A 27468-nucleotide genomic window follows, 5' to 3' on the forward strand; every position below is an offset into this window, starting at 1 on the left:
ATCTCTGTTGATCCTGTTGGCCTGTGTCACATACTGATACCGTATAAGAATGGCCAGATTAACACACTGGGGGCCCTGGGGCAAAAATCTACTGCAGTAAGCAGCAAAATGTCCTCTTTCTACATTTTTCATGTAGACGAAGTAAAATTATCATAACTTGTTTGGACAGAATTCGAGATTTTCCTTAGGAAGAGACTCCAGCGATGACATGCCCACTTCATATTTTGCCAAGAGCTCTTGAAACCAACCAACTGGTGTAAAATTAAATCAAACAAATGTATTTGGGACTATACAACACTTAAGAATTTGACAAGGGTCCCTTGTCTGATATCAGCTGGGCTGATATCAACTGATAATTTGTGTAAAATGATGATCCAGTGATTTAATCAAATTGCCCTCCCTGAAACATGACAAACAGTGCTCGAAAGAAAGCTATTTATTCAATTCAAAGTATTAAAAAAAGTGTGACTGAAGATTCCAGTTTGTAAGAAAAGCTATCATTTCTATATTGGATTAAAATTTAATTTACAAAACTGAGAGAAGTGACGTAAAAGTGTACACAAGACTTCGCATATAGAGCATACTGCATCAATGAAAGCTGCAAACAACTGAATAACAACACTTTAGCCAGGGCCATCTTAAAAATACAAAAGATTAGCTAACATTTCTATCCACTTAAAAGCAAGTGATTCCCAAACATGCAGTACTGTGCCACCACAAAGTCTTAACTAAGAGGTACAGTCAGAGAGCAGTCCGTCCAGCTGGTCCAAAGACTCAAAAACCAAACCAATTACAGATATTAAGCTGGAATAAAAAGAAAAACTCAGACCAATACATAAAGAAAATCACAGTGGTTGAAGAAGTATTTAAATGATTTACATAGAAGCAATATCCCTCTGTATAAATACTCAAGTAAAAAAGAAAAATCCTGCACTCAAAACTTTACTTTACTTTAAATTACATAAGTGTTTGCAAGAAGATGTACTTTAAGTGTCAAAAGTAAGTAAGTAACCATTGTGCAGAATGGCTCCTGACAGTGTCAGTCTATATGACTAGATCAGTAGATTATTGTTATTCATGCATAACCGTGTACGCAGCACTTTATTTCTCTGGTTGATGGAAGTAGAGGTTATTTTTACCACTCTACACCCGACTACCACAGTATGAACTTATCATAACGTGTTAAATCTTTACGTCAAAAAGAAACAAGTAGGTAGGCTATAGCTGTTAAATGCAGAAAAGTGGAAAATGCAATAATTCCCTTTAATAGCTGTGGGAGCACTTGGGACATAAAATGGAAGTATTACAAGTAAATGAAAATTGAAGGAGGCCTACAGCTACAGCTAGTAACTACACTTTCTGTCACATTGAGGTGTTACTACTTTTACTAGTAAAGCAAGAAAAGAGTACTTTTTCACTCTGCAGCTCCAGCAGCTGCAGAAGGCCAACACAACTGATGAAACCCCTGCTGATTAGAGTGTGATATATGTGTGATAATCTGAGTTTCTCTAAAGAAAAGGTGCAAGTGCAGTTGAGAAAGTGCTCCCCATTATTCATTTCTCGCGTGACTTGGGGTGCGTGAGCTGTGCGCAGTGAGAGCTGCAGGTAGTCCGCCATTGCTGTATGAACAACTATCGGATTTGGCGTTTTGGCTGTCAACAATAAACTTGCGGTGCCGGGACGCGGAGCTACGAGGTCGAGTGAAGGCTCGTCGGCTGCTCCATAAACCAGTAGTCACCCCCGTCCCTCCCCGGAGAATACTTTAATGTGAATACAGAGCCCACGGACGAGGCAACCATGTCCAATCTCAGCAAAGGCGGCACCAAGAAGGACACCAAAATGAGGATACGGGCCTTTCCTGTAAGTGCACGCCGCAGTAGGTGCTCTGGCTGCCCGGCAGGCAGCGACTCGATCACCGTGGTCTGGGCTGCTGGCTAAAGGCTAGCAGGCTAACCAGCTGAGCAGCAGATATGACTTGCCCGTCCGTAAACAAAGTGGAGACCAATGTTCAGTCGCCCCCAGCCTGTGGTCGGTTGTTTAGGTGGCTGCTGTGTCATACTACCAGCTCAGTGGGAAGTTTAATTTATCACTTTTATTGTCTGTAACGTTAAAGTATCTCACAACTCCTCAGACGCTAGCTAGCAGGTGGGATCTGTCGACCCTAGCCGACGCTAGTGTTAGCCCTGGCTCCTGACACTTGTTGTTTTGACTGCTTTTGGCTTTTTAAATCAAATGCATGACATCTTTGTGTCTGAGCTCTAGATCTGAATCTGGATTTTGTGCACTACAATGCCAGCTATATTTCCAACTGCATGCACGAACGAGCAGCAACGTAACTACAGCTGCAGATGGATGCTAACTAAAACCAAACTAGCTAACCTGGCGTTAGTTATGGGTTTGCATTAATGGGTTCATTCATGGTAGATCTGAGTCTTCTTTCTGTCTGCGATTTCAGTGTTTAAATTGGGATTTAGGACTCCTCGTCCACCTGGCACTCCCTTTGTCTGCAAGTCATTGAAAGACCTCATTTATGAACTGACCTCATTCTGCATAAAATGATATTTCTGCCTGTGTTTGACTGTCTGAGTGAGACTGAGCATCATTCAGATCCTCCATGAGCATCTGAGCAAGTACAGGTTGTGTGGTGGTAACAGAGGCCACATAGCTGCCTTGTGTTAATGCAGGGAGGACCTCCACTGCTGTGAGCCTGTTGAATGTGGCCCAGACCTGGCAGACTTGCTGTTAGAGCAGCATCTTGACATGCATGTGTTCAGGCTTGTCTGCTGAGAAGGAGCACAGGCTGTTCCTTCTCACTCCCTATCAATGGCACATATTAAGTTCATAGTCCCCACGCATGCTGGGGAGAATTGCTCAAAAATAAAGATTTTGTGATTTGTAGTATAATTATACACCACAGCTTAGTACCATGCAGAATTCCATGTTTTTCAGTCACCACTATAGTGGTTGGTAAATTTAAAAACCCTGCTGACCCTGAAACTACCAGCTTTTTAATGGGATTTTAAAACTAATTGACAGGCTGTACTGTACTGTACACATATTGGCATATATCCCTTTAATTGTGCATCTTCCTCATTGAGCTGACGCTCCTCATAAGAGCAGCTATGGGGGGCACCAACATAGATTCCTCTGATTGGAGGGTTCTTGTCGTTTTCAAGCACTCTTCAGTAGGACATGGCAGAAATTGAACCCCAGACCTTTATCCTTTATGGGATAGAGTGCCTACTAATCACTTTTTGAGTACTGGATTAATTGTGTTTTCAGTAAGATGTTAAGTGTAAACAGAGAGAGAGATTAAACAGGAAGACACAGTTCAACCTGGTGTCATGACCCACAACAGATTGTTGAAATGTGAAAAAAGGTCAGTGCTCAGTATTGTGTATTAGTTTAATTGTTTACTTTTTAAATCATAATAGAGGTGTAGTACTTTGGGAAAGCATAGTGATTTGCGGCATCGAACTTGATTCTTTTTCGCTATGTAAGTCTGTGTTAATACAACTAATATCTCCTGATTCAAAATGAGCTGGCACAGTAACACGCTCCTTGGAGCCGTTAACATCGCTGTCATGTCAGGACCTTTTTGTTGTAAGGCGGGCTTTTTAGTCCTGCTTCTTCAGGCAGACCTTTCTTGTCGGTTTAGTAAAACATGCGCCTCATTCGCTATAATGAGCAGACCCTAACGCCAACCATGGCTCAAATACCAACCCTAATCATCTGCACATTAAAGCATATGTTTGGTGGAGACTCTTAAGGCTAACACTCATAAGTGGCTCATTGCCATTAACACAGTCATAATGAAAGATTCTGTAATGTCAATTATGAAATACTGTAGACTGTAGAAGTATTCTGTACTCGGTATATGGGCCAGGGCATGGGGTGCATAAGAATCAGAGGACAAAAGTACACTGAGATGGGAGTCTATCTGCACCTGAGACTATATTTTGGAACAGCATCCTTGGTTTTAAGTGTTTGTGCAAATAAGCTCAGGTTAATAGTCATCTTATTCGACCCATCACTGGCTACCTTTTGCAGATGACGATGGATGAGAAGTACGTCAACAATATCTGGGACCTTCTGAAGAACGCCATCCAGGAAATTCAGAGAAAGAACAACAGTGGCCTGAGCTTTGAGGAACTGTACAGGAACGCCTACACAATGGTGCTCCATAAACACGGAGAGAAGCTGTACACGGGCCTGCGGGAGGTCGTCACTGAACACCTTATCAACAAAGTAAGCCTAACACAGACTGCAGGATTTGCAAAACATTTGCTATGATTACATTTTGGCAGGGCCAGTTGAGAGAGATTTTTGACATTCATGACAAGATAATCACTCCTGTTGTAAACACATTTGTAACTCCATAAACTATCTTGAAAATGTCAAATTTCTTGCAGTGGCTTCGCATAAAATAGGGCTGAATTTCATCAAAATATCCAGGTTTCTTCAGCAAGCAAATGTGCTTCTTTACTCAATCCAAGGAGCACACAGAAAGGTTAACTTGCCAGATACTTATCAGAATCAGAATCAGAATTACTTTAATAATCCCCAGGGGGAAATTGCTTTTTGTTACACACAGCTCCAAAAGAATAAGAATAAGAATAAACTTCTAACACAAAGTAAAATATAAATATCTAAAAGTATGAATTAAAAAAAAATTTATTAAAAATTATTATTACAAATTATTACACAGAGGTAAATTACTGTACCAGGTGAGTCCAGAGTCTTGTCTAAAGTCAAGTAATGACACATTGCTTGGAGAATTAATGCTAATGCTAATTTTTGTGTGTGTTTCAGTGAGTTGGGACATACTTGTCTTTGATACAACAGAGTTGTCAAAATGTAAGACCAGGTCTCACTATGGAAATGCTCAAATGATAGTTGATCTACGGTAGCAATTTAAGGTACAAAAAAAATGGCCCGTGGATAGTTGCAAAGTAGAATTTTCATAGTTTTAATTATGGAGCAGAACATAAGCTGGACAGCCTGCTTTCAGTAGCCTACTTGGTGCTTAACAGAATCTGTTTTAGGCTTCGTCGTTTTTTTGTGTAGTTCTTCAAAGACGATACTAGAAAACATGAGCTGTTTCCATTCAGGAGCAGCTTTGTGAGAATGAGTGAGTTTTAAATGAAGTTAGAGTCCTGGGGAAGACAATTTCAGAGGTTGCTGCTCAAGTCAGGGGTAATAGGAGATCTGTTGGAGCCTTTAGAGATCACTCTTTAGAGATCACCCTCCATCTGACACATTCCCAATTTCTGTGACTAGTAAGTGCCCAGGGTTGAAGATAGGGTCCATGAGGTGTAATTTTTGTAATTTTGCAGCTGTACAAGTTTGTTCATCTGTCTGCAAGCACCTAACAAAACAGGTTTTTCCTCATGTTTTACAGGAGTGCAACAGCATGTTTATGAATGATGCTTTTACAAAACGCAATTCTCAAATAGGACATTCAGGGGATTTATTTTCCTGGAGAAACACATGCCAATTGTTAATGAATTTTCAGAGCAGTCTGTGTGGGGGAAAAAATGCACAAGGGATGATAATCCAATGTTGATCCTGTTACTGTGAGATTAATTAGCTTTCAAATTCCTGCTGACAAGTTGGAGTAGCCGTCAGTAAATTTTTTTTCAAAAGCTGTCACTTGCTTTTTTTGTTGCAGATAATTGGTTGCAAATTAAGTTTGGCCATGATATCTGTAGTGACTGCTTCTGTGCAGAGCTTACGGTATTCAGATAGCCAATGAGCAATATTTCAACAACCTGCTGTTGAAATATTGCTCATTGGCTACCAACCAGATGGGTTTACAGCTTAATTAAATGCACGTTCTCAACTTGGCAGGCTTCTTAAATTAGCAGTGAGAGAATGTCAACAAGCACCAGTTCAGAGATGAGGGATCTGACGCCTGAGTGTGTGTTTTTTTTTTTTAATCTAATAATGATCCAGATATCACCAACATAGACAGAAGGTAGCAGTGATTTGCATGCAGCCTAAACTCAACCCAACCCTAACTCAACTTCAAACAGACTGAAGCACTAAAAACAACTCGATGATGATATTCCTTTGCGTCGCAACTGTGAGAGCTTAAAGATGTTCTGTAACTGTACCCCTATGCAACAGTCCCTCCTCTTCTCAATTGGGTTTAATAGATTATTTTATGCATTCTAATTGCTGCCATTGAAAATTAGTGACAAAAGAGGTGAGAAATTTCTTTGAAAAGTGAAAGTGTTTGAGTTTACACTCGCCGACCAGGCAGCAGGTGAATTTTGAGGTCGACATGAAAGAAGTGACGGATACAATTCCTCTAACGTCATCTAGAAAAGGGCAGAAGAAAAGCTTAAAATCCTGCCCGCCTTTGTGCTTGTCAGTTCATCCACGGCTAAAATTTCATCTTTAAAAGTGTTTTTTTTTCCTAGAAAATAGGCCTGGATAATTTTAGATCTTCTATTGTCCCTTGTGTGACTCCAAAAACATGGCAATGACTGTTAACGGATTTCTAGCTTCATGAAATCATGCTCATGTTTTTGACTGTGGTTTCAATGGTCCACCACATCCTTATTAATATAAATTTAGAAATAATTTGATCTGGATGTATATAAGAAGTTATTGAGTCTGTGAGGTTTGTAAGTAGGAGCAGAGGTGATATTTCATCATGTCTGTCCAGATGGAGAAAAAAGGGAGGTCGGCGTGCCCTTAAGAAACAAACTCTACAGAGACATTAGGTTTACAGTGCTGAGTCACACTGCAGTGAGACTATTATGAAGCTGTTTTATTCATGCCTAGTAGAGAAAATGTGTTAAAGAAACAGCAAAGTATGATCACTATAAAAGACTGCATGAACAAGATATCTCAAATGTAAATGTCAGCTTGATGCTGGGGCTTTCTTTTCTCTTAAAAAAGGAGTTCTCGTGTTTTTAGTGCTTGGTCATGCTTTGTGTTGTCAATAACACTACAGAATATGTCCCCCTCATGCATGTGTTTGTTTCCCCCACAAAGGTACGAGAAGATGTCCTCAATTCTCTAAACAATAACTTCCTCCAAACCCTAAATCAGGCCTGGAATGACCATCAAACAGCCATGGTGATGATCAGAGACATCCTGATGTATATGGTGAGTATCTAATGATTCTCATTGAACACATTTACTCGGTTTATTAACACAGATCAGTGTGGAGATGACAACAGAATAATAACAGTGGAAACTGGTCATTATTTTAGAATTTCTTAATCATGTGTGCTCTGACTAAAGAAAGGATTTCTTCTGTCACACTGGGATGGTTTCAGATTTATTGTCTGAGTTACAACAATAAAAACAATATATGTATTGCTTCCTCTTAAATACTGAAGAATTTACTACTTTTAACTGCTGTGACTACTGCTGGGAAATAAGACGTACGTGATTGTATCGGCAACTATAAACTGGCATAATGGAGTCCATGCTGGACATATGTTCAACCAAATGAATGCATAACTAATGTTCAACCAAATGAAGAGGCCTGCCTCACCTTCAGAGAGTGCAAACAGGTCTGTACAGGATGAAGCTCTGTGTAGATGTGAAAGGACTACAGAGACAGGGTGTCAACATGTAATTATTAATACCACTATTTAATTAAGTTTCTCCAATGGGAATAAACATCAAATGTGAAAATATAGTCAAGCAAATACATGCTGTCAATTCAAAATTATAAGTAAGACAAAATGGCAATTTTAAGTGGAAAAAAAAAAGATTTTAGTCTATCATCTATCATCCCTAATTAGGACTAAGCGGTTTAGAAAATGAATGAATGTATGTGTCCTCCCTGTGGCGTTTGCGACTTGATTGATGTACAGGGCAGCCAGTCTGAGATCTCTTCTCTACTGTGGGTCGCAGGCAGGGACATGCACGCGGTCAAACGAGCTAGCTACTGCAAAACTCCAGCGAGTGAAGTGAACTTTCAATTTATATCTACTAAAGAAGGGATACTCTGGGATGGGGAATAGGATAGGAAGGGATATTCGACTCCATTCAGTGCAAGTCATCAGAGGAAGGTAGTGACCATAAATGTATTGAATGTTCCAGTTACTCTTGTCACTTGTGTGCAATATTGATGGTTACATCACTGTTTGTCACCTATGTCCATTACTGCTGTCTTAAATGTGTAATACCAAGGGTTACATGAGTTGCAGTTATGCAGTGTACGCCAACATATAAAGTATACTCAGTACATATATATAAATATATATTTAGCATTTTTAATGTAAGTAGATCATTTTGACCTGGTCATTTTAAAAGTAGCTTGCAATCCGAAAAAGTGTGCGCACCCCTGACCTACACGAATGGTGCAAACCTAAAAAAAAAAAAAAAATTCACTCTGCGTCACATCTGCTCTTAATAATTCATAATTTTAAGACTAATTGATACGTTTAAGGCCTTTCATCAGTAAATGTGAATTTAAGTCTTTTTAAGGACCCACAGCCACAGGACAGTATGCCGTCAGTGCGAGAGACGGTGTGGCAATGCACCATGGGCATATTTGCATAAAACAGTTTTTGAAGCGTTGTTCATGTTGAGCCATCACCAAGGAATGAAGAAGACCAGGTCTGCTGTGGAAATGTCTCCGGGCAAATGATTGATCTTAACAATGTGTCAGTTGTTGTCAATACAGGGATGAGCTATATGAAAGCTCGAGGCTTGACCAGGAAGTAATGCTGAAATTCAACTAACCACTTTACTGCATGCAATATTTTAACAATATTTGAGCTTAACCACACTGTAAAGTATGACTTTTAAGCACTAAAAGATAAAATACGTGCGTTCAGTGTTGTTCAAGACATTAATTGTCTTTTTTTGCATGTGTGTCCACAGGATCGGGTGTATGTACAGCAGAACAATGTAGAGAATGTCTACAACCTGGGTCTTATAATCTTTAGAGATCAGGTGGTTCGTTATGGCTGCATCAGAGACCATCTCCGACAAACCCTGCTGGATATGATCGCACGCGAGAGGAAGGGGGAGGTGGTGGACAGGTAGCCAAAAACACTTGTGATTGATTAAAGTGCTACCTTATTAACTGACACGTGATGTTGACAAGTTCATTTTACTTTAAATTGCACATAAATAGGGAAGAAAATGGAATCACATCCTACATTATTAGTGAACTAATTAAGGAAAATGAGAAATCACTATTTGTCACCATAGGGGGACAGGGTGCACGCTTTTGGCATAAAAAATAAAAAGGTTGTCAGGTGCGCCTACTGCGATTAAACCTGCTGGGATGTTCATTTAAGTAGCTGCTAATATTTGATATTGAATATTGATTTTCCTGAGCCTCACGTCCTGTCAGGTTTTTTTCTTTTTCCAATGAATGAGTAATCAAAAGATTGAGTTAGTGAATTTTTTTTTTTCTTTTGCATCACTGATTACTGTTCTTTCATCATTTGGTCTGTTTTTCCACTCCATCAGGGGGGCCATCAGAAATGCCTGCCAAATGTTAATGATCCTGGGCCTTGAAGGGAGATCTGTTTATGAAGAAGACTTTGAGGCACCGTTCTTAGAAATGTCTGCAGAATTTTTCCAGGTTTGTAAGAGAACATAATTCCCCTCACTATGTAGTGTTTACTGTTTATTTGTCACCGTGCCTACGTCCTTCCTTTTTGTTTTGGCCTCCATAAAAATGAAGTACAGTGTAAAAACGGATGATGGCCAGATAACTAAAACGGTAAAACTATGGGAAGAAGTCTGAGAAACATTTCTGTCATATACAGCTTATAAATACAGCTTGTATATGTTTCTTGTTTTCACTTAGATGGAAAGCCAAAAGTTCCTTGCAGAAAACAGTGCTAGTGTGTACATAAAGAAGGTGGAAGCCAGGATCAATGAGGAGATTGAGCGCGTGATGCACTGCCTGGACAAATCGACAGAGGAGCCTATTGTCAAGGTGGTGGAACGTGAGCTCATCTCCAAACACATGAAGACGATTGTAGAGATGGAGAACTCTGGCCTGGTCCACATGCTCAAAAACGGCAAGACAGATGGTAAGAGCTCATGACTTTAGTATTTATAGTTGGCCATTTAGTGCCCTTGTTACCACTGAAAATGAAATCCACACAAACCATAGTCTCAGTTCTTGCTTCTCTCCAAAAGAAAAAAAACAAAAGAAACGTAAATCCCCAATGCTTTATGAGAAACCATGTAACTGTCACATTCGAGAGATGTACATTTTACTGGATCAGTGATGCCGATGTTCCCCTTGCTCATGAAATGATAAGGTACGACAAATGCCATTTTGAATATTAGATTTAGATGAAACCGGGACTGTAGTGTCGTATCCTCAGTCATGATGGGTGTCTCAGGAAAATATTTTCACATCGCTTTTGCTCTGAGATATTTCAGTTCACTCTGCACGAATAAGCCCCCCCTTTTTCAGCAGATCTCAGCTGCTCATGGCCTTTCCAGTTTATTGAAATGGATTCCTAATATGTATGCTTGTGTGTGTTCATGCATATCATCACAGACTTGGCGTGCATGTACAAGCTGTTCAGCAGGGTTCCCAATGGGCTGAAGACCATGTGTGAGTGTATGAGCTCATACCTGCGGGAGCAAGGCAAGGCCCTCGTGTCAGAGGAGGGAGAGGGAAAGAACCCTGTAGACTACATCCAGGTAAGAGGACGGGCCGTCGGGAGACATCAGAGTGCAGTGATGTTCTTGCTCAGTCGTGTGAATCTGTCTTGTAAAATTTTCAATTAATTGGTTCCTGCAATGTTAGGAGGCAATTCTGGCGGTACACATGCTCTGTTGAAGCAAATTATAACCTTCTAACCACATGTGTTTTTTGTCAAAGAGAGAGAAAAACACACCTAACCTTTAACATTTTCTACCGGCTCACCGAGCTTTAGCATACCCTAGCGTGATGCTCTTTGACCGAAATCATTTCCATAGCCTCCCAGCAGAGGAGGACTGACCTAACCCCTTGCATTTGTGGCCACAAACCATGATGGTCTCTCCCCTCAACCACACTATGTTGAGGTCATACTGAAAAACATGTTGTTTTCTTTTCATATTAGTTTTTCAGTACTTTTGAATCTCCTGTGTAAAATAGTCTCTGTGATTTGCAGGTCCGCTCCTATACTCACACCTATGCTCTCATCTAACCAACAGCAGCCCACTCTTCTTTGATGAGCCCTGTTTTCCTCCACTGTAGCTAATGTTGATGTTGTAATTGTCAGGTAAAGCCAGTGCTATTGCAAACTGCTGTTGTACTATCCTTCTTCATCCCTGCCTCCTGTCCTCCTTTGCTGCAGGGTTTGCTCGACCTGAAGACACGATTCGACCGCTTCCTCCAAGAGTCCTTCAATAACGACCGACTCTTCAAACAAACTATCGCTGGCGACTTTGAGTACTTCCTTAACCTCAACTCTCGCTCGCCTGAGTACCTCTCACTCTTCATTGATGACAAACTGAAGAAAGGAGTAAAAGGGGTGAGCCCTCCAATTCTTCCACACTCTTACTTTAGAACAGGCTTTTATAACACACTGCATCATAACAGTGTTTTGATTTCCTGCCAAACCACATCTCACCCAAACAAGCAATGCTTATGTAACATGTTGTAGTATCTTGATGTTTATCTGAGATAAGAGGGAGTCAAGGGGGTTTATCAGATTATTAAGTCGGTTTATGACCTGCATCATTTTTTTTTGTGCAGTTGACAGAGCAGGAGGTGGAGTCCATACTGGACAAGGCCATGGTGCTGTTCCGCTTCATGCAGGAGAAGGACGTGTTTGAGAGGTACTACAAGCAGCACCTGGCCCGCAGGCTGCTCACCAACAAGAGCGTCTCTGATGACTCTGAGAAGAACATGATCTCAAAGCTCAAGGTGAGCAGGAGTGTTGTATAATATAGTTATGTGCTTTGGAGAAAAATAATGAGATTTCATTAAGAGATTGGTTGAATTAAAAACCTTCAGCCACTAGATGAGGAGAAGGTTATCTAGCTCAAATGATTTCATGCACTTATCTGTTTTCCTGCATTATATAACTGCCTGCCCACTCCAAAATTGAAACGATATCTTCTGAGTCAGCTGACAGTAAAAGTTATTACTTCATTTGTAGAGACACCTTGTGTGATTTTGTTAATGGGTATCTAAACTCCTGTTGCCAAGGATTTAAGCTTTTCTCCAGTATGTAGGTGTAGGTGTGTTTCAAAGGAAGTTTTAGAGGAAACATAGAGTACGCAGGCTGTATCCAAAGATGTGTTGACTACCTTTTACCCTGAATAACTTTTGATTAATTAAATGTGATCCTCCTTCTGGTCCTCATTGCTCAGACCGAGTGCGGCTGTCAGTTCACTTCTAAGCTGGAGGGCATGTTCCGGGATATGAGTATCTCCAACACCACCATGGATGAGTTTAGACAACATCTACAGACAACTGGGGTGAGGAGACGCTACACGCCACAACTCTTTCTGTCAAAATGATGAGCCCACCTGCTGTCTGTAATCAGTATGCAGCTGCTTGACTGACTTGACTGAGCATTGCTGCATTACTCAGTTACATGAAAACAATTATGCACCTAAACTAGCTATAACATCCTGGGAATACAAGGTGCTCGTTTCTCGCTTATGCTGTCCTGTCACAACGCTTTTTGTGTCCAGAGGTTCTGCTACTATATTTTAGTGTCATTGTAGTTTGCTGCTGCATGTGTGAATCATGTTTTGCAGATAATATATTGGTGAACATGTGTACAAAACATGAATTCCAGTAGTTATTTATCCACATATTTGCTTAGACTATAGCTACATTTTAAATGCAACACATTGATCTGTTTCACAAATAAGTACACGTACCTAGTTTGTAGCAGTGGTCTGTAGTTGTTTTTTGTCTAATTAAGTTCTGTTTTTATTTGCCTGTTTCGAACTTTCTAATTGTACCACTAAAAATCAATGTCCGATGTCCTGTAGCAGTGAGCTACAGGGTTTAATTACAGCAGAACAACAGAAACGTGATGGTGAGGCTTGTGTCTTTCTTTAATTTTAGGTGTCACTTGGAGGGGTTGATCTCACTGTGAGAGTCCTGACCACGGGATACTGGCCAACACAATCAGCAACACCCAAGTGCAACATCCCCCCTTCACCGCGACATGCATTCGAAGTCTTTAGAAGGTGAATGAGTTGTACGCCTCAAGCCCAGAATTAGATATTCGTTGCTCGTATGTGTGAATAGTTTTTTTAACAGCACTTCATTTTCAGTGTAGGGATTTCTCAGATGTGTGATCCAAAAGCAAAAGTCGTACTAAGCCAAATTATGTCTTGTTACAAGTGGAAGCTGACCAGAATAGCAACCTTTTTCAGGTCCTGACCCGTTCTTCGAGCTTGTGTCTGTTCCTTAAAAAAAAATCACAAGGTGCTGCTATGCTTTATTATCATGATCTTCTCCTCGAGCCTTTTGCAGAAAGTACTAACACCTAAGTTGGATTCTGTGTGGTGCATTGACTCTTCCTAGATATTAATGCAGAGTGACTCCTCTCTGCTTGTAGGTTTTATCTTGGTAAGCACAGCGGCAGACAACTCACACTACAGCACCATATGGGCTCTGCGGATCTGAACGCCACCTTCTACGGCCCCATCAAAAAGGTACGTGCCACTGTAAAATTGGAATATCGGCACATTTTCACAGTATGCTGTAATTATGCACAAACAAAATCAAATCTATAGTGTCATATGTATTGACTGGTTTTGTTGCCATTGTTTATAGGTCTTAACCCACACTGAAAATGTTTCTTCTAGCAAGTGTTTTTCATTTTCAGAGTGTTTTAAACACTTCAAATGTCCCGCTAAAACAGCCCAAGAATAATGGAACGAAATGTGATTAATAATCATAAAAATAGAAAACGGAGAAATGATCAGCACTAATAGACTGTCATTTGTTTGTTTTATATGTAGTTGCGATCATTTCCTCTTAAGAAGATTTACATTATTTGAATCATTGTTTTAAATCTACTGTTTTAAGGACTTTCAGTCAGAAAACATAATTTCCTGTGAAGGGTATTCGGAATCATGTTCTTAGACTCTTAACTGTCATGTCAACAGGAGGACGGGTCAGAGGTCGGAGTTGGAGGAGCCCAGGTTACCGGCTCCAACACCAGAAAGCACATTTTGCAGGTCTCCACTTTCCAGATGACCATCCTCATGCTTTTCAACAACAGAGACAAGTCCACGTTCGAGGTACAAAATGTAATGCCTTCAAATGCAACACAAGGTTTCCCATGTGTCACTTGTGTGTTTGCCATGCCAGAAAACACAAACAACAACCTGTTCATTGTTAGTGGACACTGTCGTTTGTAAGACAAGTTTCAGATTCCTGCTTTTCTTTTCTTACTTATCGTTTAATCATGGCCCCTGAACTTAACTCCTCCACCCTGTAGGAGATCCAGCAGGAGACGGACATCCCAGAGAGGGAGCTGGTGCGAGCGCTGCAGTCTCTGGCCTGTGGGAAGCCCACTCAGAGAGTTCTCACCAAGGAGCCCAAGTCCAAGGAGATTGAGAATGGCCATGTGTTTACAGTCAATGACCAGTTTACCTCCAAATTGCACCGTGTCAAGATCCAGACAGGTACGCCAAGTCACCTCGTATATGCTGTTTTCTTAAAACTTTAAATAACATGATCTTTTACTTTGAATTTCTGATGCATTGTTATTGTATACTGTGTGTTGAGTGCGGTCCGGTGCTTTCTGAACTGTAATGCAGCCTCGGCAGGAAAAGTTATGATATTCAAATGTCATATTATAATCTCATGCTATTCAGTAAACATTTAAATGTACATAGGCCCCATGTTCTGCAGCACACGGAACAACGATGGACAAACAGTACCTTGGACCTCATCAGTCAAATTAGTTTAAGCATTTATTGAGGAAAAGCACACATATACCTTTAGTCACAAAAGCTCTCGTGTTCATTTATTGTCCTTCGTTGTGCACCACCTAGTGGCCGCCAAACAGGGGGAGTCGGACCCAGAGAGGAAGGAGACACGACAGAAAGTGGACGACGACAGAAAGCACGAGATTGAAGCTGCCATAGTTCGCATCATGAAGTCCAGAAAGAAGATGCAGCACAACGTCCTAGTAGCAGAGGTCAGTGCTTTGGATCCCACATGTGCATATTTTTCTGTCACTCTCGTGAGCCTTCAGCCCTCTAGTGATGAACTTTGTGATTTACAAGAAGTGAGCCCTTCTGGCCCTCTGCAACGAAATAAGGTCAACAAATTTTCTCAAATTAACCCACTTGAACAGTGGAGCGTTGAAAGATAACAAAAACAAATGAAGGCAAAACAGACATCAGAGGTGGTGATGAAGCAAAGTAATGATGATGGTAATGATGACTGTGTCTGTGTTTGGTGTCCTCGCAGGTGACGCAGCAGTTGCGGGCACGATTCCTCCCTAGTCCTGTAGTCATCAAGAAGCGCATTGAAGGACTCATTGAGAGGGAATATTTGGCACGAACACCGGAGGACCGCAAAGTGTACACTTATGTAGCATAAAACAAGTGAATTCAATGAAAGCTAACATCGAGTTGAGAGAAACTGAGAGCCTTGATTTTTTTTTTTTTTTTTTTTTTCTTTTTTTTTTTTTGTGGACTGCTATGCGTGTGAATGAACTTGGAAGTGCTTTCATCATTGATTCTGGGAAACACTGGGAAGCTTAACTTTTCTTCCGTTGAAATGCGTAACGAAAAAAAAAAAAAACATGCAAAAGATGGAGAAGTTTTCTAGCAATATTAGATTTCTCCTGCTGAAAGAAATGAACGGAGGGGATCTAGTTTTGTACAAAATCATGTTTCTTGTGGCCTTTGGAGAGAATTGAGTGAGCCTGTTTGCCAATTAACTACGTGCTGTGGAGAACGAGCGAAAAACATGTTAAAGCAAACACGCGGCTACATGGAGACCAAGAAAACATTTGAATCCACTCCCCTGTTTTAAATGTCGATGTCAATGTGTTATGTTTGGGTTTTTTTGTGGCACATTGATGGCTGTACAGGTTGACAGACACTCTTGGCCTTTTCCTCGCAGAGGATTTTAAATTCAAAGAAGAGGACAAAGTGGCCGGTACAGACCTGGTTTACAGCAGAGGTAAATTACATTTTTGAGTACTTGAGCAATCATGGAGTGCTTAATTTATGTTGCAAATATGTCTGTTTTTGGAGGTTGTTTTAATGTCTGATATGAATTAAGTGCACCTCACATAGCTGAGATATTTAATGCCCTTTTCAATATGTTGGCCAGGTCTGTACTTTTGGTTAGAGAGATCAAGAGCTGTAGCTTCACAGCATGCTTTTATCTAATGGATCAATCGGGGGAATAAGACACATAATGGCTCCATAAGTGGTGTTTGGTCTCTCATACACACATTTTTCACTTCAGGCCTGCTGTACGATCGGCCATATAATGTATCTCCTCTCTTTGAATGGAAGGTTCCTTGTGGTGCAGGTTTCAAAGAGGATTTCTTTTGTTTTTTCCTTCTCGACTGCATTTTGAACAGGTGGAACTAGTCTAGCGCCTCGTTCAAATGTGTACAAATTGTAAAATAATTATTGTACTCACTGCGAAGGTGGATTGTACAGGGCCTTGTTTTCATCATATTAAATGTAGAATAAAAGAAGTGACGGGATGGGTTTTTTCTTTTTTTTAGGGCCCGAGCACAAGTTTGACGGCCTAAACATACACGAAAACTCATGAAACTTGGCACACGCATCAGTCGTGGTGAAAAATTACACATTTTATGGGTCTAGCAAATGGGCGTGGCAAAATGGCTCCATAGCGCCCCCTAATTTCAAGTCCCGGAACTGTGTTTTATGTACATGTACAAAATATGGTGGGTTCATGTATCTTTTCAAGATATACAAAAAAGTCTCTTGGAGGGATGACCTAAACCCAACAGGAAGTCGGCCATATTGGATTTTCCGTACATGTTTGGTGATTTACAGAGGTCGTAAATGAACAAACTAGTCCGAGGGGGTTGAAGCGATCCACTTCAAACTTGGTCAGCTGGTAGAAAAGACATTAACGATGAAAAGTTATTAATTCAATTTCAATTTTTTTCAATTCAATTTATTTGTATAGCCCAATATCACAACAGAGTTGTCTCACAGTGCTTTACAAAGTTCACTGAAATAAACAAGTGTAAGCGAACAAACAATCTAATAAAGAGTCCAGCAGTCGATGAGGCCAATGGATCAGTCCGAAGGATCAGTCCGAGGCATCACCTGCCCTTTATGACCCTCCTACTCCGGGAAGGAAAAAAAGTCTCTACAAAAAACGGTGTGGGCATGGCGAGCTGTCACACTTCGGTGTCTCGCCATGAAACAGGCACCACCTAGTGACAACAGGAAGTAAGACTTTTGTGCCAATCATTTGATTTGCATGAAATTTTCACGGTGTAGTCAACACTTCATATGCTGAAATATAGGATGCAAGTAGTGGCTGTTCTCTAGCGCCACATAGGGGACACAGGAAGTGACGTGTAACTCCTTGATGCACCGTCCAAAATACATGAAAACTCTGAGCCGCATGGAAGGGTCGGCGTCCTGCAACAGGACGAAGCCACCGCACACCCCGACATGCACAAAGGTGCGAGGGCCCTCCAACGCTGCTTGCAGCTTTCTTTTTTTTTTTTTTTTTTACATCTTTCATGAGAAGGCCTCAGCAAATGTCAGAAATACTCGCCTCTCTAACCATAATTAAAGCTTAATGTAAGCCACAGTCAAAACCCCACAAGAAGAACTTTGCAGGCCTCTGAAGTACATTGTTTACTGCAGTATTTTGAGATTTCTTTCCATTCCTGTCTGCATAAGAAAATACTCTCATTTAAAATGTTCAGTGTAAAAGGGTCAGAGGTATGGTTTGTGCTGCTGTTGATTCATATCGTGTCAGACTGCCTGAGCAGACAAAGTCTTAGAAACAACACATACTGCGGCCTCCAATATGACAAAGTTGACTCGGCACCTCTCTAAAGCAGTTCTCACAAAAAACAAGAAGTGTGAACTTTATGAAAATTAAACTCCGAAGTGAAAGTAAATAATCATAGATAGATGGACGAAATATGTAATATAACCATGAAACTGATCACTAATCCAGCCTATTTTTAAACTCCGCTCACCATGAAACATTTTCTATGGCTTCTTTTCAATTTATTTCAGGCATTTCTATTTTCCATAACAGCTCATTCAGACCAGAGTCTCTGCCCAGCTGGTGTCCAGTGACAGACAAGGACTGGCATTGTGAAATAAAACCTTATTGGGGAGAAATCTGAATTAAAAACAGACTTTGGAAAAGTTTGAAATAAAAACTGCTGGAGTTGAACAGAAGAGGCCTGCAACAAGCTGCTGTGAGTGAGCTGAGAACATTTTATAGGATATTGTATTTATTCACTTTGACTGACCACATACAGGAGTGTGAGATGTATTGAGGGGCCGTTGTGTTTGACTGCAGTAGTTGCTGCTGGGTTTCACATGGACTGTATGATGGAACTTAAAAACTGTAGGAGTGTATGTCCTCTACAGGTAAGACTTGTAGAGGACATACACTCCTACAGTTTTTAAAATGAACGCTTTTAACAATGTCTTTAATTTTCAGGATTTGGAGGCTCCTCTTCACTGCGGTGAAGTTAATTTTAAGTTTGATATTCGACAGATGTTCACTGGACCCAGTGGCGTCTTCTCACTCAGTGTCCCCCAGTGTTGGCATTAGGAGGACGGTCAGCTCACATCCAAGAACCTCCTGCTCAGCTTCTTGGGGCTGACTGAGGGACCATCAAAAAGTTACTGCTTAATTGTTTATTTTTTTCATGCTGTCTTCACGATATAAGTACAATTTTGTCCTGTTTGTCCCGTTTAGTGGTGCATTTAGGTCACTGCCTCACCTTATATAGAAAACTACTGGGGAAATTTTTTTCTTTTAAAGGAGTTTGTCCAGTGTAGTGATATTTTCTGGTATTAATTTGGAGCCACTGTGTCGTATTACATGCAAGCTATTGAAAGAAAGTCATGAATTTTCCATCATTTAAAAAAAAAAAAACTATAAGAAGTACTGTAATTCATTATGAAGACATGTCGTGATAGATTTTGGTATTGATTTGGGGTCTCATCACATTGAATCATAAAAAAAAGAATGCATTTTTGATAAAAGATATTTAGAAAAAAGGATAGTGGAAGCACTAAAATCCAATATAAAGAGGTGTGTCCTTTGCTGCCTGTGTAGTAATGATTTCTGGAATTAATTTGGAGCCACGGGGTCACATTATATGGAAACTACTGAGAAAAAATGCCATTTTTGTTTATGTAAAATAAACTATATATTAGCAATTCTGCTACATGCAACATTCATGTATAATTTTCCCAACACAATTTGCAGTCAGGTCAGCATGAAATGAGGTTGTTTGTGTATCATTTGTGTGGCACCAGGTCCTGGAGGAGAGCTTGACCGTCCTCCTGCTGTCACCCCAGGGTGACACTGAGTGAGAGGAAGCCTGAGGGTCCAGACTGAATACCTGTCAATGATCCAACTTTAAACCCTAAAGTCACCACAGTAGAGAGCTGCATGAGCTTTCTAACTCCACCTTACTTGGAATCCAATAGTGTTTCTCCAAAAGCGGAGCTGTTGTGGGGTTTAATACTCTTAAGGTCTTAACAAACAATGTCTTTAATTTTCAGGGGTCAGAGCCTCCCCTCCATACGTCCCCTGCACTTTTAAATCTGCCCGGCCCGTCTGGCCTGCCTCCTTTGTTCCTCTCATATTGTTAGACGCATGCCATCTGCTCCATGTTATTATAGGCGGCTTTAGATTGAAACTTCAGCTGCTCCCTTTCGCCCACAACTGAGTCTCAGTCACTTCCTAAACACAGACAGACCGCATCTCCTTTAAACTTCAAGTGTGGGCACCTCCAGGTCTGGTTCAGTCTCATAAAGTCCCAAACTTTTATTTTATATGTTAACGTAACGGTGTATGGTTGCCTGGTGACGTCACTGTCCCAGCTCAGAGTCCAGTCTTTTTTTTTGGTTTTGTAGTGAGGAGACCTCACACAGGATGGTCCTCTCTCTCGGTCCGGACCGCAGCAAACGCCGCTCAGACTCCCGGTGCAGATGTCTCCGCCACATGTGAAAAGCCCACCTGGACTATGTTTCCAGGAGTGGCGGGGTTAAAGAGAGCCGACGATGAAAACGTGGACTCCGGAGCTGAAACTGCCGAGTGAGTCAACTCCTGTGTCTGCGTTAGCTCCAGGCTAACGTTAGCTAGTTAGCCAACTTTTTAGCCGTAGCCGCAATGGAAACTGATTTTATCCGAGATAGTAAGTTGTGAGAGGCGTGCTGACACTTAAAACTAGCAGCTTTTAGCACTTATTCATATGTATTCTTTACTTTTTATGTTGTTTTCTCATTAAGTGGCTTTTTACGGGTATGTTGGCTAATAACAGATAATGGGTTGTCATGGTGACCAGAGTGAAGGGGCAGGTTTCCAAACCAGCAACCGCAAGATGGAGACAGATTTTTGTCTTTGCTCCAGCCTGTTTTAAGTTAATAAAGAATGTGTCTGCAGAGTAATCACTCGTGTGCTCTCTCTTTGGTGCCATATGCAGATCTGACTGCAGCAGGATGTCATCGTCTGGGGGTAAGTATAGCTTCAGTCAGCCACAAGCCAAAGAGGAACCAGTGTACATGTAAGAAGTGTGCTAAAATATCAAGGCTTTTAATCAGTAATATGAGTCAAGCTCCAAAATCCTTAATCCTACACTTCCCATAATGCAATCTGATAGTTATTTAGGCTTTCCCTGCCTTGTAAAATGTCCACATGTCCTTCAAACCCCATGCCACCAATGTGTGATAATATCTTAACACTGAGATCTGTAGCTCTAGCTGATGATAATTATTATGCAGTAAAATGACTGTAAACAGTCTAGGAGAGCGAGGCTGCACTTTGTATTTGTGTTATGTGTTTTCCAAACACACTGCTCCAGGGTTTTGTTTTGGCACCAAAGTAAATATTAAAACTCAAAACACATTCTGGAGTTTGTGCATTGTGACTATTCATTTCCGAAGAAGCCAAAGAACTGTTTTGACAAGTTGAGTCATACTACCCATGACAAGGAAACTGATCGCGTCGTGTAAAATCAATAAGACTACCACTTTGAGTAACTCGACATCTTATATGGCTTCTGCTACAACATCTGTGCTGCTTGATTATAGCGTTTTTATTTTTGTACACTTACGAGGAGTGTGTGCGTGTGTGTGACTCCAGTTGAGCTCATGACCAGTCGGGTCCAGCAGCAGCGGCAGCAGCGGCTCCTGCTGATGAACCTGCATCTGCTGGCCAACCCTGGAGACTCCCTGCTGCTGCAGCACACGCTGGATCGCCTCCTTCGCTGGCTCTGCCCGAGTCTCCGCGTCTTCCATGTGTCAGAGAGGGCCTCCCCATTCAGAAGTTACACCCGCCTCTGTCCTGTGGCAGGTAAGGGCCTCTCTTACTTTGTGGTCTTTCATTTATTATATGTATTATTATTATATCTGGTTATACAGGGTCCCATGTCTTTCCTTGGCAGGGAAACAAATCACTGTTGTGCGTGCACACTTAATTTCACTGCACATTGTGTAAGTGTATTTTTTCTCTGTAAAAAAGGGAAAAATACAATTTCCATATGTGAGCAAGACAGGATTTTATACCATTTGAACAATCCTGTGAAATGTTCATTACTAAATCCAGCATTTATTCTGCAGATGGTGTAACCATGCCAACAAGCTTCTCTGTTAGAATTGCCCCTGTTGTTTTTTTGGTTGTTTTTTTTTTTTTTTTTAAGGCTGATTGAGAATAAATGTTTCAGGCTACCCTTCTCTGGCCATCACCTTCTTCCTCCATGAGGCATATGGAGAAGAGCGAATCCTCAAAGTGCTGGACTTCTTTCAGCGTCCACCTTGGCAGTACCACCACACAGAGAGCTGCGGCAGACGAACTGGAGGGATCCACATTACCTCCAGCAGCTCCTCAGCCAATCCCCTGCTGCGGCCCTACCTCCTGCCCAGCAGAGACTTCTACAGTTTGGGTGCAGGGATGCCCGTGTGGGGGGTTCGACCGGTGCACTGTGGAGGAGAGATATTACGTGTGACACTGTACAGTGGATATGACAACTATGAGGATGCAGTGCGTCTCTATGAGACAGTGCTGCAGCGACAGGCAGAGGAGCAGAAGACAGGCTTCTGCTGGTTCACTCTCCACACTGGTACCTCTTTTACATTTTTCAGTGTTTCTTAGATTTTTTAAATTATATATTGTAAAGCGATGAAAATGTAATGTACCCACTTTGAAAGTCCAGTTTTAAGGCTTAGCTTTTTTATTGTAGTAAGAGGGAAAGCAAATAGGCAGTGAGGTGGCATAAAATTCTATGTTTCCAATGCACATCTATTTGTTTTACAAAATATATTTGTTTCTATTGACATTATCATTACAACATAAACAGATATGTATTATTCAAAATATCAGTTGTATTTTGGTAGAATATCGCAAAACAAATGAACCAAAATTAAGTCAAATAATGTCTTTTTTACTTATTTAAAAAAGACTTTCCTGTCTGTCCTGTATTTTTCCCTGTTACTCTCAGAGCCTGGGCTGTGCCTGCAACTGGCTTTAAAACAGTTGTCACCAGGGGTTCGGGTGGAGCCATGCAGCTCTGCCGTGCTGCAGTTTAGTGTGGAAGAAATTGGCCAGCTGGTCCCACTGCTGCCCAATCCCTGTACCCCCATCAGCACTACACGCTGGCAGACAGAAGACCTGGATGGCAACAAGGTTCTCTTCCAGGTAGGTTCAGCTTAAAATCCCTCCGTGAGCAAGCAATAGGTCGACAGTGGCAACGAAAAACTCCCCTTTAACTGGAAAAAACCTCAGAAAGATACCAGCTCGGAAGTGGGCGGCTTTCTGTCGGGGTCTGTGTTGGGTTTGGGTGGGAGACGGTGGGTGGGGGGATGGACAACAAGCAGCAACCATAATAACAATATTAACAATAGATCCACAGAAGCCAGAGAACTGCAGCTAGACATAAGACATAAAGCTCTGGGCAAGATACCAACTTGGTCACAAACATTAAAGGGACATGAAGCATACAGATGGCTTTGTAGTTGAGAAGAAGGATTTTAAACTCTATTATACAGCCAGTGCAGACAAGCTAGTATGGGAGAAATATGATCTGTTCCCCTAGTTCTCGTTAGTATACATGCAGCATTATTCTGGACCACCTGCAGCAACAGTCTTTACAGACTTGTTGGGGCAGCCTAATGATAAAGAATTGTAATTATCCAGCTTGGAAGTGACAAATGCATGGACTAGTATTTCTGCATTATTCTGAGACAGGATGGGCCTTATTTTGGCAATGTTATGCAGGTGAAAAAAAGCAGTTCTCTAAATTTAATGGACATATCATGATCAGATTCCTTACAGTGGTGCTGGAGGCCAGAGTAATGCCATCCAGTAGTAGCTATATTGTTAGAAAATGTCTCTCTACAGTGTTTAGGTCCAAGCACAATAACTTCAGTTTTGTCTGAGTTTAGCAGCAGAAAACTGCTGGACTTTATGTTCTGAAGGCAGGCTCAGAGTTTAGAGTCAATTGTTACTTAACTATTCCCCCACTCTTTGTTTAATGTGTTATGGAAGAAAAACCTCTCCTTGATATATGTCGGGTCTGTCATGAGGTCTGTCATACATCAGTGGTTGCATCAGTCTGAAGCAGCCCTTCGTTAAACTGCAAACACACAGCAGTCTCCTCGAAGCTTTAGTCTGTAATCATCTCAAAACACAGAGTCCAAAGAGCAGGATCATTGTTCATTGTCGTGATAAAATGTGATTTGTAGAACACGAAATCTCGCACTCAATATGTAGCCGGCCAAGGCATATATAAGACAAAATAATTTTCAATGCAAATCACATTTTGTCCCCAGATGTTGGCCAAACACTTCACAGTAAATATAATCTTAAAAACATGTTGTGTTGTTTGAGAAAAATAGAAAACCTGTTTAGATGTAAAGTTTGTAGAAACAGAGAAATAATACTTTGTCCAAATACTTTTGTAGAGGAAATGTTACAAGATCAATGTGAGGAAATTCATATTTTGACTGAATTTATAATGGTAATGGTGAACCAATTCAGGTACGTTGTTGTTTTAGAGGATTTTCAATAATCGTCTTTGTCCAAATACAATTAAGTGCCAAGTGATAAAGAGCAGAGCAGGTTGGCTGGAAAACTCATGATATATGAGTGGCTGCTTTTGTTCCTTGTATATCAAATTGTATTGATTTGTGCCGCAACTCAGCAAAAGTTCAACACTATAAATTCTTCATTCTCCTGTGACAATGAAATCATTTAGAGAACTGGCTCAAAGCTGTCACAGTAGCCATATGTTAGATGCGTGTATGTTAATTCTGTCAAAGTTACTTAACATGCTTAAATCTCTCTAGTCCTGGTGTAAATCATAATCCCGCTCCTCCTGTCCTTCTGTGCCGCAGGTGAAAACCCCAGCTCAACCTCAGCGGCCTCTGACCTGTGCTTTCCCCCTGACCTGCCCCAGCGTGTCCCCTCGAGGAATGCAGCTCAGGAACTCAGCGCAGGGCCACAGCCTGTCGCCGTGCAGCCTCACAACACCTCCGCCCCGGCACATGCACAAGCAGGGTAAGTACACAGAGTGAAAACTGTGTTCACAGGGTTTAAGATTCTGTGCTCAGCTGTATCTGCCGTTTGATAAATCTGCTGCATATATAAGTCGGCACTTTCCAGATATTCATGAAGAGAAGACTCTGTGCTGGCAGTGAGACAGATCTCTAGCTAACAACAAGTGCCACTGAATCACGTAGAATGATTTGACTCAGCTCATGACAGGATTGTTTTTTAATTTCCCACTGCTCACAGATTACCAGGGTATAAAATTATTGTTTTCATGTAGGAGGCTTATTGTAACCGTAATCACTGTAATGAATCAGAGGGATGGAAAGTTTGCCAAATAAGTGTTAAGACCTAAAAGGTGTCCTGTGGAGTTTTTGATCTCTAGTTGCATTATGGAACACTTTTTTATTGAGAAGGTCCTTGTTGCGTTTGTCTTATGCGCATTCGTTACACACTTTCCTGCCAGTGGTTTTACATTATTCCACTGTTCGCACTAATAAATGCAGCAGTGTGCATACAAAGGCAGGGAAGCAGAAGAAGACTGCTGGCAACTGGACATGAATTTAAAATACTCAAATACTCAAAATGTACTAAGACTTAAAATCCTGAGGAAGGAAATGTACTCTACTCAATTGTTAGACCTCAATGATGCGCTCAGTGTGTTACACTGAATGTAATATAGCTTTTGTTGGTGTACAAGTAAACCTTAATATTTAAGATGGATTACATTTGGAATATTTTAACTGGACATTTAACGACATTAATGTGCAGCTTGTTGAAATGTATCAGAGTTTTCTGCAGTGGGTTTTCAGGTCTCAGCTGTTTTATTTTTTTATTTGAGAAAGTCACAAGTTTGTATTGAAAACCGTTGAAGGCCATCCATAGTGATATATTTTACAACGAATAACTTCTTTTTTAATTAAAAGAATACCAAGAAATGATAAAAGCATCAGTCTTATCCTGTAACGCCATCTGCATATTATCTGACCCCAACCTCCCAAAACAGTCACTTTATTATGCAGAGACATTTGAGTATAGTACAATAGCAAGCATTTGTAATTGCAGATTTTGTGACTGTGCTTCACGTGTTTATGGCTGTCGTTAGGCCACAGACCGCGCAGTGACCCTGTCGCGGAGAAGCTCCATGGCGGAGGTGGTGGAGCAGAGAGCCTGGGATCAGGAAGCTGGTGCAGCACCCCTCCAGGCAGCTCCTGTTACTCATCCCAGCGCAGCAGCCCTGCACTTCCCTCGACCACCAGTCACCCCGACTCTCCTCTCCGCCCCTCCATCACCCGTTCTCTCTCCCATCTCCTTTTGGAAGAGGACGAGGAGGAGCCAGAGACCAACGTAGACACAGGAGTACCCGTCTCACCTCGCTCTGACACAGCAGTCAAAACAATTGTTCGCTCTTCCTCCATGGACCTTTTGATGACTCTCCGCTCTGAGAGACCTGCAGCTGTTGGGGCTTCAGCTGGTGAGGCTCCAGCCAAGGAGCCAACTGAATGTCTGCCCCGGACACACATACACCCTCAGAGCCCCTCCAAAATGTGGGGCTCGGCTGGGTGTGCAAATGCAGCCAGGAATGGCTGTGGTAGCAGGACTGTGGCGGCAGGACAAAGCCCATCTAAAGGTCTCATAATGGAAAACAGGACTACTGCTGAGCTGCTGTCAACATGCACAAACAACGAGGAACCAGTCGACGAGTTCTTCATCTAAGTTCCTGCCACTGTGCCACATCCATGGTAACAATCACAGTGCAATGACAAAGGAAAAGAGGTTGGAAAGAAGAGAAGTCATGTGGGAGGACACGGCGGTGCAGTCTGACAAGAGAGCATTGCTCTGAAATACAGAAACCAGCTACAGGTGACCCTTCACACTCATAAGTGACTCTGTCTAAATTCTCTTCTTCTTGTCGCATAAATTTGCTACACAGCATCAGAATAATTGTCCAGCTCTGACAGACCTGCCAAGGTACAAGGTGAGTGATATTTTAAGACTGTGCAGGTAGTAATAATATTGTTGAATGTCTGAATTACTTTTATTTGTAGATCCAACTAATGATTTGTGCAGCTATTGTGCTAAAATGTAGCCCTGTGAATAGCAAAACACAAAGGAAATGTTCTAAGTGTTACTGTCAGGGTAATAGTGCCAGTGTAGGACTCTATTTAATTACTGTGCTAGGAAAGTCATGTGTTATGTTTTTGATGAAGGTGATCTCAGTGTGAAGTCGCTGTTTGATCGTGATTAGAAATCTGACTCAGTCCGATTGCTCCGATTGTCTGTGTTACAGTTCTGAAACAAGGCTTTACATAGTAAAAGTACAGCCTAGAGGGTTATGATTAGATTTTGTATGAATGCACAAACAATCCTTGCTCTAGTATTCGTGTGTTAAATGGGATGGACTGGACCGAGTCACATTACTGTATGGAGGATTGAATTTTCTTACTTAATTATTTTCATCCTCAGATAGTCCAGATTGAACAGGATTTTTTTTACTAGTACTTAGAGATCATTTGGACTTAACTTAATATTGTGTGTAATATACATTATTAATATAAACCTGAACATTAGCATATAAGGTGTCTCAAACAGCCCAAATGTGTCCTGACAACTCAGAAATGTTACCTGAGCACAGTAAGCTGAGGAGTCAGCAGACAGATAACTCATCTACTGGACTCATCATGTACAACAGATGATCACCATAAGATAATAATGTGTTCGGTGAGAAAAGAAAAAGGTCGACACTCGTCTCTTCTATATCACTTGTTACTTTGCATCATCTCCTCAATTGTGGCCACAGA

The 27468-nt window shown here is 41.2% G+C and overlaps 3 protein-coding genes across 3 annotated transcripts in view; 2 read left to right on the forward strand and 1 right to left on the reverse strand.

Annotated features, from left to right (window-relative positions):
* mmp28 (matrix metallopeptidase 28) overlaps positions 1 to 27468 on the reverse strand; it is a 246599-nt gene that overhangs the window by 200004 nt on the left and 19127 nt on the right. The window lies entirely within an intron of this gene.
* On the forward strand, positions 1612 to 16634 carry cul3b (cullin 3b). Its single transcript, XM_070829339.1, has 16 exons — positions 1612 to 1860; positions 4051 to 4248; positions 7006 to 7119; positions 8854 to 9014; positions 9451 to 9565; positions 9794 to 10022; positions 10502 to 10647; positions 11289 to 11465; positions 11690 to 11860; positions 12310 to 12417; positions 13019 to 13143; positions 13518 to 13614; positions 14071 to 14205; positions 14406 to 14592; positions 14965 to 15110; positions 15386 to 16634. The coding sequence occupies exons 1-16, from the start codon at positions 1798 to 1800 to the stop codon at positions 15515 to 15517; spliced, it is 2304 nt and encodes a 767-aa protein (XP_070685440.1). The 5' UTR covers positions 1612 to 1797; the 3' UTR covers positions 15518 to 16634.
* LOC139200438 (protein FAM124B) lies at positions 20120 to 26727 on the forward strand. Its single transcript, XM_070829734.1, has 7 exons — positions 20120 to 20218; positions 20607 to 20638; positions 21266 to 21475; positions 21846 to 22241; positions 22620 to 22816; positions 24514 to 24676; positions 25773 to 26727. Exons 1-7 carry the CDS (start codon positions 20148 to 20150, stop codon positions 26381 to 26383), a joined length of 1680 nt encoding a protein of 559 aa, XP_070685835.1. The 5' UTR covers positions 20120 to 20147; the 3' UTR covers positions 26384 to 26727.

The sequence above is a fragment of the Pempheris klunzingeri genome, chromosome 4, assembly GCF_042242105.1.
Source record: "Pempheris klunzingeri isolate RE-2024b chromosome 4, fPemKlu1.hap1, whole genome shotgun sequence".
NCBI classification, from domain to species: domain Eukaryota; kingdom Metazoa; phylum Chordata; class Actinopteri; order Acropomatiformes; family Pempheridae; genus Pempheris; species Pempheris klunzingeri.